Here is an 11,449-nt window from a genome sequence, read left to right on the forward strand (position 1 = left end):
CAAGAGAGATTTAAGGTTGTGACGGTGATTGCCTACTCTATGGCTGGGCTAAACTAGTTTCGAATTTAGCGGCTTTGCCTTAGGCTAATTCTATGCGAGATGTGACTTTGTCTCTGGATGCTTCGATGCCAATGGGCCTTCTTTGACCTACCAGCTTTAGGAGATATTGCACAATGCTCCTAGTTGAAATTTATTGTGGGAACATATGATATCTTGATGATTCAATAGGAAGCTTAGAAAGTTATTCTCATTTTCTTAGACGTGCTTGATTAATGTCATTATCCAATTTTAAGAGCATGTTGAAGAACCACACCCAATGTGTGTTACACATATATCCCACCCCCTAACACACACATGTACATTTGTGTATTCTACACAAAAGTTATTGGATCCACATAGAGACCTATATACCAACACTCCAATACTAAACATACATGATGTATGTTCTTTCAAGAGCCTCTTATTATTCCTAGATCATTTGGACTATGGGTTTGTGCCCAAGGCAACGTTCTTAATCAAGCCACCTCTGCAATGTAGTTGCAAAATGGAAAGTTCTAAAATCAATAATTCTGAAACACACAATGTAGACGGAGAACATGTTCTAAATTAGATATAAGGATGAAGGCAAAAATTTGCTAAAACAGAAAAAATATTGTTCCACAATCTCCCATGTTCATGGAACTTCACCATCAACAACATTGAATACATCCAAGTAACACAAGCATCAGCAGTCAATGAAAGCAATTCCATTTAAATTAACCACATCATAGGTGTCAAGTTCACAAACTATATCTTGGCAATGCAAACACTTATATTGCTATGCTATGGGAGAAGGCCTACATTGTACCAAGTACATTTTGTTGTATTTTGATTCTCTTGTTATATTCAAGGCTTTTACTTTCTATTTCTTTGTTATTGATCTCCCTTATTTTTGCATGAACAACCCTCTTGCTGACAAATTTTACTAGGATTATGTTCAGAAAGGCAATTCCATGTTCCATTTATATATACACATTTGGTTGTTAAAGTATTTTTAGTTGTGCATCACACTAATATCGTCCCACACCCACAAAAATGTGCATGTGTATTCTATACATACTCGATTTAGAGGCACATAAAGCCCTGTGTACCACAACTACACACTTTTGCAAACACGTATGCATGCATGTTCTCTACCTGTTTCAAATTGTAAATTGTTTTGGTTCTACTATAAAATTATTGGCTAACGTACAAGTAAAATGGTGCCACACAATGACAAGAAATGGCAACATATCCAATTAAGTTTTAAAGACCACTGATTACCGCAAAGGAGAGTTAAGGTTGTGATGGCGTCCTCTTCCTCTACGGTCGAGGTGCTCTGCTTTTGGAGTTAGAGGCTTTCCCTTGGGCTGTTTTGGTGTCGGTTGTGGCTTTGTCTCTTGCTGCTGCTTCTGTGCCGACGGGGCTCCTTTGATCAAGAAACACTAGTAGGTATTGCACAATGCTCCTAGATGAGTTTTAGTGTGAGAAAATATGATATCTTAATGATACCGTTATCCATACTCAACGTGTATTAGATAGATACTCCCCAAGCACACCACACACACGTACATGTGTATTCTACATAAAAATTATAGGAGACACAAAAAGCCCTATGTACCAGAGCTACAATTTGTTTTCCTACTAAACACTACATGCATTTATGTTGTTTCAAAAGCCTCTCGTCATTCCTAGATCATCTAGATTGCAGGGTTGTTCCTTGGTCAACCTTTCTAATCCAAGCCACCTTTGTAATGGAGTTGCAAATGGCTAGGTCAAAAACACACGTTGGAGCTACAATAGAAAAATAATCATTCGGCAATATCCGATGTCTAAGGAACTTCTCCATCAGTAGCAAGATGGTATATGTGTAATTTTATCCTTGTGAAACAAGTACAGACGGTCAATGTAAGCAAATTCATTTGAGTTAACCACGTTACCAGTATCAATTGCACAAACTATACCTCGGAAAGTACTTTCGGTGGTATGCTATATTGCTATGGGACAATGCCTGCATTATGCCAAGTACATTTTCTCTTCCTTTTTTTATTCTCTTTTTATGTTCCTAACATTATTTGTTCCATTCCTTGTTACTTTTCCTTCCTTAATTCTTGCATGACCAATATTCATACAATGGCATTCGAAGTCCTGAAGATTTTTGTGATCATTGTCATAAAGGCAATTTGAAGTCCCATTTATGCGCATATTTTGTTGAAGTTTGTTTGGGTGAACGTATCACTTCTATTGTATCACACCCACAAAAATTACATGTGTAATTCTGCACATACTTAAAATATATTGTAGGCACATAAAACCCTATGTACCACAAGTAGACACCTTTATAAACACATATGCATGTTCTCCATCCATTTGAAATTGTAAATTGTTTGTTTTAATAGAAAGGTATTGGCTGGCAGAAGTGTGAAAGATGGGGCCCAAGAAGAAGAAGTAGCAATGGATCTGTCAAAAGTTATATTAATTTACAGACCACCGATTACTACAATAGAGTGTTATTGTTGTGATGGTGGCATTGTCCTTTGCGATCGTGGTGCTATGGTTTTTGAGTTAGCGACTTTGCCTAAGGCCGGTTCGGTGGCTGTTGTGGTTTTGTCTTTGGCTGCTTCAGTGTAGACGAGCAGCCTCCTTTGATCAAGCAACTTCAGGAGGTATTGCACACAATGCTCCTAGTTGAAACTTTGTGCGAGAACATATGATATCTTGATGATTCAATTGGTAGCTTTGCAGGTTTTTCTCATATGCTTAGAGGTACTATGTTAAAGCCATTATTTAATTTCAAGAGCATGTTGAAGACCACACTCAATGTGTATTACACATATACCATCCCACACACACACACTCTTGTACATGTGTATTGCACATACTTGTTTGGACTATGGGGTTGCAAGCCACCTTTCTAATCCAGGCCACCTCTACAATGCAATGACAAACGACGGGGGTCTAAATCACTAATTCTAAGACATGCGTTCGAGATTGGCAACACATAATAAATTATATATAAGGGTAGAGGGCCAAAACTTATTACTTGCAAAAGAAAAATAATTGTTCGACATTCTCCCATGTCCATGGAACTTCACCGTCAGCAACATTGGATATGTCAATGTGAAACAAGTATCAACAGTCAACGATACCAAATCCATTTAAGTTAACCAAATCACCATTACCAAATGCACAAACTATACCTTGGCAAGCACTTCTAGTGTTATTCCATATGATAATGCCTGCATTGTACCAAGTACAATTTCTCTTTTTTTGTTTTTTTGTTATATAATCCTAGCATTTACAATTTGTTTCTTTGTTATTTTTTGCTCTTAATCTTGCATGAACAACATTCATGCAAAGGATATTCAAAGTCCGAACATATGTTTTACTAGGATCATAGTGAGAAAGGCAAATCTAAGTTCCATTTATACATATATTTGATTAAAGTTTTTTATGTGTGCATCACACTTATACTGTCTAATCCCACACCCACAAAAAATGTATATGTGTGTGTTGTACACAAACTATAAAATTATTGAAGGCACATAAATCCCTTGTACCATAGATACACACTTTTCTAAACACATATGCTTGTTCTGCATCCGTTCAAACTATAATTGTTTTAGTTTTACTAGAAAATTATTGCCAGGTAGAGGAGCGAAATGGTTGGGCACAACAAGAAGTAGCAATGGATTCTACGAAGTCATGTCAAATTACAGACCACTAATTACTACAAGAGAGTTAAGCTTTGTGATGGTGGTGGCCTCCTCTGTGGTTTGGTTGCTCCGGTTTCGGAGTTAACCTCTTTGCCTCAGGATGATTCGATGTCGATGATGATGGGCCTCCTTTGCTCTACCAACTTCAGGAAATATTGCACAATTCTCCTATTTGAGATTTAGTGTGGGGACATATGATGTCTTAATGATTCAATAGGGTTTTTGAAAGTTATTCTCATTTTCTTAGAGGTAATTAGTTAATTAATGTTGTTATTTAATTTTAAGAGCATGTTGAAGACCCACACTCAATGTGTATCATACATACACAATCCCCCCCCCCCACACACACACATGTACATGTGTATTCTACACACAAAAAAATCGGAGCCACATAGCCCTATATACCAACAATACAAATTTGTTTACTAAACATACATGATGTATGTTCTTTCAAAAAGCCTCGTCATTCCTAGATCATCTTGTGCCCAAGATAACCTTCCTAATCCATGCCACCTATGCAATGTCATTGCAAATGGCAAGGTCCAAAATCACTAGTTTTAAAACACACATTGGAGATGGGGAACATATATATCCAAAATTTTCATTTAAGGATAGAGGGGCAAAACTTCGCTGCAATAGAAAAATAATTGTGCTGCAATCTCCCATGTATGTTACTGCCGTGTGGTATGCTATGGGAAAACACCTGCATTGTACCAAGTACATGTTTTCTTCTCCATTGCTTCTCTTGTTATATTCCATGCCTCCACTATCCATTTCCTTGTTATTTTTCCATGAACAACCCTCATGTAAAGGGCATTTGAAGTGTCGACGAGTTTTACTAGGATCATATTTAGAAAGGCAATTCAAAGTTCCAGTTATACACGTGTTTGGTTAAAGTTTTTGTAGGTGTGCATCACACTAATAACATCCCACACCCACAAAAATGTAAATATGTATTCTACACATACTAGAAAATTATTGGAGGCATGAAATGCCCGATTTTCCACATCTACACAATAATAAAATGTAAAATATTAGTGATATCGAATGCAAAATATTAGACAACAACCTCTATTTAAATATAATAATAAAGTGTATAAAAATGAGAAAATGAAGGTCAGTGCTGGTTGAAGCCGTGTTATCCTAAACGCTAAACGGTAAACAGTCGGTCGCCTACCGTTTAGCCCATTATTCGGGCAAAACGGGTGTTTAAACGGTCAAAACAACCGATTAAACGGAAACGGTGTACCACTGTGTAGCGTTTAAACGGTGTGTAAATGGACTAAACGGCCATTTAGACGAACAGTGGGTTGAAAACATTGAACCGGCAGTGACCACCACAATATATCATTGTTAGGTACAAGGTAGACCCAGCAGTGATCCTTATGTTGTTACTACCGAGTCTAGCATTGATCCGGTAGTGATATATTAATATTATACTATCACTATCAGGTTTTGAACCTCCAGCCTACCAGACCCAATTTCGACAGTAATGCCAGGTTTTGAACCAGCAATGATTGTTGGATTTGGAGTAGTGGTTGACTGATTTTCATGTTTGAATGGCCTGGTTGAAATAGTTCTGAGGGTGGCTTTTCATTTTTCTTACTTAAAAAATCTGATAATAAATAGTTGATAAGTTTTTAAACCATAAAATATCCTGGTTATAATAACTTCTAAAAATTCCGAGAATAATTTTTAGATTGGGATATGACAGATCTAAATAAAATATTAAGATCTCATAAAAATATCTCTACTAGAAGCTTCCAAAAACTGTGAGACGCAACTATCATGGATGCAACATACACCAGCCGTGATATCTCTAGAAACCTCATGAAATTATTAGACTATATCATGACGGTTCAGGAAATATAAAATAAACTTTTTTCCCCTGGGCAATAGGCCAGTATAGGCCTAAGCGAACCGTTATTTTGATTGGGCTTGAACTTGGGCTGACCAGTGTGCCGAGTTCCGCAGGCCCAGCAAGGATATGTGCGTACAATTATATCATAGGCCCGGGTAACCATAACCATTGCAAGAGGTAGATTACGGGCCCTACGGACGCATCACCAGAAGTGCCATTGGGCCTCCGCTCTTCTTGGATCCTGGGCTCCTGGCACACGGTGTTAGATAATCTACTGCTACCTTGTGTGAATACAGCAAGAGGAAGACGGCGTCGAAAAAGCCCCCCGCTGTGATACTGTAGCCGTTGCAGGTGCAGGTGCCGAACTGCTCATCTACAGCACTGCAGGCACATACAGTGACCAGCATAGAGTCAGCCCTGTATGTTATCTAGTCACTGTTGTAGTAGGGCAGCTGTACTGGGACTGAATAGATAGAGTTGTATAAATAGACTACCACGGCAACTCAATAAAGAGAGTTCAGATTTATCATCTCACAGATAGGGCTTCCACCAACGCTGGTGTCTTGTATTGTGTGTGCTTGCTCTGTTCTCCCTTCTTCTTCTAGCTCCAGCCATAGTGTGTGGGAACGGACAACGCCTATTCGTGGTCGGCACGGCTAGTGAGTGCTCGGCAACACTAGCGGGTGCTCGGCAGACCGGTGAGTAGTTCACTCACCTGAGCCGGTGATCCTGTGGGCCAACATGTAGTTCGTCGAAGTCGATGTGGAGACCGAGGTCGAGTCGGGTCGTCACTCGTGGGACCGTGCTGCCAGTGCACAGGCCGCCAACAGACGAGAACCATGGCGATGACCATCGTGGCAAGGAAGAACACTCGGATTTGGAGGCCATTCTTGTTGGATGCACTGACGATGATCTGATGCTGCTAGCTGTTTCAAGTGGATTCAAGTGGAGGTTTCTTCTTCCACTTGAAAAGCAACATCTCCATCTCCATCTCCATACAAACTTCTTGTGGCAAGCCCAAGCCCGCTCCAAGCAGCCAAGGGTGGCACTGTGTCACCCTCTTTGAGCCTGACACCCAAAGCAGTTACAAACCCGGTAGGCGAGGGGCCGGAGCAGGAAACGAAGTACTTGTCGGGGAAGGAGGCAATCAAAGGGCTGATAGTGTGACTTTCAACTTGTGGGGAGAGAGGTGGAGGGCCTAGATACAGTTGGGGGAAAGAGGAGACAGGACACCCCAAGGTTGCAGCCATAGCAGCGGTCGCGCCACCTCCGCATCTCGATATGGATGGGAATGAAGGTCGACTTTGTGGAAGTTGATGGTGAGGCCCCTAGCACGGGGTGAGTGAAGAGTGTCATGCAAGCAAGGATCGGATGGCACGCAAATCTCACCTGACAAGGATGAGAGTGTCATTCATCATACTGAAAATGGGCAAGCGAGTAAAGAATCGATCAATTCGGTGGCATAGATTTCCAGCTGCCGGCGACCGAAGGATTATAAGCGATACAGAACATCGTCCGTGACCATAATGAACAAGCAGGGAGAGATTGGGTTCCGGCCCCTTGATGAAGGCCTTGACAGCAATGAAGCCAATGCTCGGGGACGCTGTTAAGAAGGATGGATGTCCTCGCAGTGGCTAGAACCATCGAAATCCGGCAGCACCTCTAGCGGCTGACAAAACTACGTGCATGCAAAAAATGGCGTCAATGCTGTCCCACTCAACAAAGTCGATGGTTTTTCGGAAGTTGAGTTTGAGAACAGCCGCGTTGGAGCATGACGCTTATGGCAGTAGCTCGGTCTGCCGCATACAGGATAGGGGTAGCGGAATAGAGACGATTCGCGAGAACCTTGGTTCATGCTACTTATTGTTTCAAATATAACACCTCCGATCCGAGATAATCTTTTTGTACGAGAATCGAGAATGACAAAAATATAATGCTTCGTTTGGATCCTTGAACTGATTTTATTTTAATAATTATAAATTGGGCACATATTAACTAAGCTAATACGGTTGTATATGGAATATATATTTGTATATTATTGGTAGCCATGTAAGGGAGATATTTATATTACATTTCTACTGTAGAGAAGTGAGTTGAAGAGCATGCTATAAGTTGCAGAGTAGAAATATAGCATAGTGTTCTATACAATCAATTTCCTTTCCACCCTATTAATTTGAGATAGGCTTACTTATGAGCTTAGAAAAGTTATGCAATGTTAAATTCCAAGCTAAATAACCTAATTCATTAAGTAGATTTTAATTCCTCCAAAATGAAACGGCCCCTTAGTTTTTGAGATAGTAATAATGTTATTTGTCTATGGTAATTAGTTTTCTAGGGTTGAACCCCTTGTTCTTTTGTGTGGCTAGTTTTTGCATGTTATAGATGGAGACTGAACCACGTAAACTCATATGGTAGTGCTAGCGCTAGGACGGACGTCCGCGTCCGGACGCATGCACCTGCACCCCGTTCCATACCGTGACGCACGCAACTCCCTCCGCCCCTCGCCCATCCCACTCTGGGGGCAGTGTCCGTCCAGATGGAGCTCCCGCACTTGCGCCCGACGCATGCAGCTCCCTTGCCCGCGCTCATCCCGCTCAGGTCGATCTCGAATTGCATGGCAAGATGGAGGGAAGGGAAGATAGGGGAGCGAGAGGAGATGAGAGGGTGAGGTGCGCTGCACAAGGAAGGTGCGAGGTACGAGCCAAAGCCATGTGGCAGGCCGCTCTTCGCCGGCCACCGGCGTCGTGTAACTCCCGATCTACTTTTGAAATATCCAGATAAAACATATGCAACATACATCTGAAGACCGATGAAACGCTTGAAACATGCGTATATAGTCGTTGCAACATGTGCAAACACCAGATCAACTTTTGAAACATCCAGATGAAACATATGAAACAGACATTTGAAACACATTAAACAATTGAAACATAAGGCTTGCAACATGCATATGTTGCCATTGCAACTTATGCAACATCAAAGAGACCCTGATCAACATTTGCAACATTCAGATGAAACACTTAAAATATAAGTCTGAAACGCATGAAACACTTGAAACACGGCGTCGTCGGCGGCCATGGCCTACGTAGTGGGGGACTGCGGTAGTCGGCAAGCTCGGGTCCAGGGGGAACGTCGAGAGCAAATGGCCCAGCATGCACAGGCCTCCCCTTCCGACTGCGGTGTCTTCGGCCGGCCATGAGAGATGAAGTTTGGACCAGCGGCGACCTCCTAGTGGCGCCGCGGTGATGGTGGCACGGCACGGTCGATGATGGGGTGCGGCGCGGCAGGGGGAAAGGCATGGCGTGCATGGCACTACGTGAAAAATGATTTGTAGCAACGGCACAAATTTTTTTAGGGGCGGCTAGTGATGGAGCCGCCCCTACAGTGGCGTGCTCGGGATCCACTCACCAGCTGCGTCTCAGCTCGGTCGGGCTGTGGCAGGATCAACTGCTGGACGTGGTGCACTGGATCCACCAGGCGGTGGGGCTCATCTACGGCCTGCTCTGGGGAGCTGTCCCCCTCGTCGGCGCCATCTGGATCGCACTATCAGCCCCCCTCCTAACACCTCTCTCTCTCTCTCCCATCTTGTCAAGCTCAAGCCTTGTCGTGTGTAGATCTGTAGCTTCACTTACGCGCACATAAGCGAAACTAAGCCATTTTGTATATACATACACTTTGTAATTTGTTATAATTAGATTAGATAGATACCAGATCGATTTTATAGCCTCGCCGTGTGTAGATCTGTAGCATCACTTACGTGCACATAAGCGAAACTAAGCCCTTCTTTATTTCAATTTGCTTGTCCTCATTGTATTTTAAGCTTATCTATTGATCAAATTTAGGATCTCTGTTATCTAGTATTTTTTGGACACTACAACTATTCCTATTTAAGTCTGTGCCTGATTACTTAATTAGCAAAGTAATGGTGAATGACTCAAAAGCAACTATTCCTGTTTTCACGTCTCATCTCTTCAATGTTGATGAAGCTGATCATCGGTAGCTTTTCTGTTTGAGGGAAGGGAGTAGTATAGGGCATCACTTTTCCTCCATATAGGAAATTAAAAGATCTGATTGTTGTAGGAATCCTTGAACTTCACCTTTTCCAGGCCCTAAAAGAATTCAACCCTGTTTATCAACAATGTGTAACACAAAATATTATTGTATTTCTTTTATAGTGTGAAATACAATGTATGATTTTTCCTTGTTGAATGATGTTATTATACCTCATTTTTTCCAAGTAATTTTATTATGGATTTTGGTCTTGAAGTAGATATTTGTAATTTAAATGTTCAATTTAAGCAACATAAAAACATTAATAACCAACCATTTGGATGTTATATTTAACTTGGGATCCTATCACCATCCGAGTTTTGTTTGTTCTGTCTATCTAATGCCTTCTGTCACTGTGCAGGTTTATGGCTTCTCATGGATTGTACTCGTTGTTATGGTTCTTCTTTTCAAGGTTTATCATGTTAATTCTTTGAACATTCAAATGCTGCATGTTTTAAAATTATATATGGATGAACTCTAAGCTAAGCTTTGTCCTATTGTCTTTTAGCTGTTTACTGCAACTCCGAAGAGGTCGATAGCCTTGCCGACTTTTGTTCGGTTTCTGCAGGGCGTCCTTGCTATTGGGATAATTGCAGGAATTGCCCTTCTTATCGTGCTCACATCGTTCACTGTTGCTGATTTATTTGCAAGTGCACTTGCTTTTATAGCAACTGGCTGGTGTGTCTTATGTGTAAGTATAACATCCTTATTTTGTTTGAGAAATACTTGCATTATATCAATCTGCTACTTAATTGAAGCAGATTTGGAATATTACAAGTGCAAGTTAATGGCTGGTAACTTGCCTGCAGGTGCCACATGCCTCACCAAAATTTTCCTTGTCATGACAGCTGGCCGTCGCATGGAAGAGGGTAGTGAAAGCCCTTAGGCTATGGGATTCAGTCCGTGAGATTGCAAGGATGTACGATGCAGGAATGGGCGCCATCATCTTTGTGCACATCGTCTTCTTCTCGTGGTTCCCCTTTGTGTCAACATTCCAGTCACGTTTCTTTTTCAATCAAGCGTTTAGTCGTGGCCTGGAGATCTCCCTCATCCTGGCAGCTGCCAATTCTATGATTTCCTGTAGTTGTTCTGATATATCAGCATGTCTATTGGAGATTTGAGATAGATTGTATATATTCTTGTGAATTAGACTTGTAATGGTAGTTTATATAATGCTCTTGTGCTTGTGGTCGGATTTGAACTATATAGTTCTGGTCAGATTTGAATTATATATATATTCTGGTCGAATTTGAATTGTAAATTTAAATTTTTTTAGCGGAAAAATGTACTGGTTGGTACTGTAGCCGCCCCTACAAATCGATTTGCAAAGGCGGCTGATGTTATCAGACGCACCTACAAATCTATTTGTAGTGACGGCTACAATACCAACCGTCCATACAAATCGATTTGTAGGGGCGACTGCCTAGAAATCGATTTGTAAGGACGGTCTGGGAACCGCCCCTATAAATCAGCGATTTGTAGCCACCCTTTCATAGGGGCGGCTGACAAAACCGCCCCTACAGATGGTTACGAGCCGTTCCTAAAAAATGTTTCCTACGTAGTGTGGGGGATAGGCACACGGTGGGGGGAAGGGGCGCGATTGAGCGGAGTGCGGCAGGTGGATGAGCGGCCACGTGCCCACATCGAGACGAGCGGATAAGCGACTGGAGTTTTTTTTTCTTTAAGAGAGAGCAGATGAGTGAGGAGCCGCATCCGGACGGGATGGGTGCCCGCGGCCAAACATTATCGAAACTTATACACACTCGGTATTTATTTAATCCAGCGACTAGCCTTTATTGTAGTT

At 41.7% G+C, this 11,449-nt stretch overlaps 1 protein-coding gene across 1 annotated transcript; it reads left to right on the forward strand.

Moving 5' to 3' along the window:
* Positions 1-8,217: 8,217 nt before the first annotated feature.
* LOC136504061 (callose synthase 10-like) lies at positions 8,218-10,766 on the forward strand. The gene is made up of 4 exons (XM_066498940.1): positions 8,218-8,289; positions 10,007-10,057; positions 10,154-10,336; positions 10,494-10,766. Exons 1-4 carry the CDS (start codon positions 8,218-8,220, stop codon positions 10,764-10,766), a joined length of 579 nt encoding a protein of 192 aa, XP_066355037.1.
* Positions 10,767-11,449: the final 683 nt, after the last annotated feature.

The sequence above is a fragment of the Miscanthus floridulus genome, chromosome 14 (assembly GCF_019320115.1).
Source record: "Miscanthus floridulus cultivar M001 chromosome 14, ASM1932011v1, whole genome shotgun sequence".
In the NCBI taxonomy this organism is placed as follows: Eukaryota; Viridiplantae; Streptophyta; class Magnoliopsida; order Poales; family Poaceae; genus Miscanthus; species Miscanthus floridulus.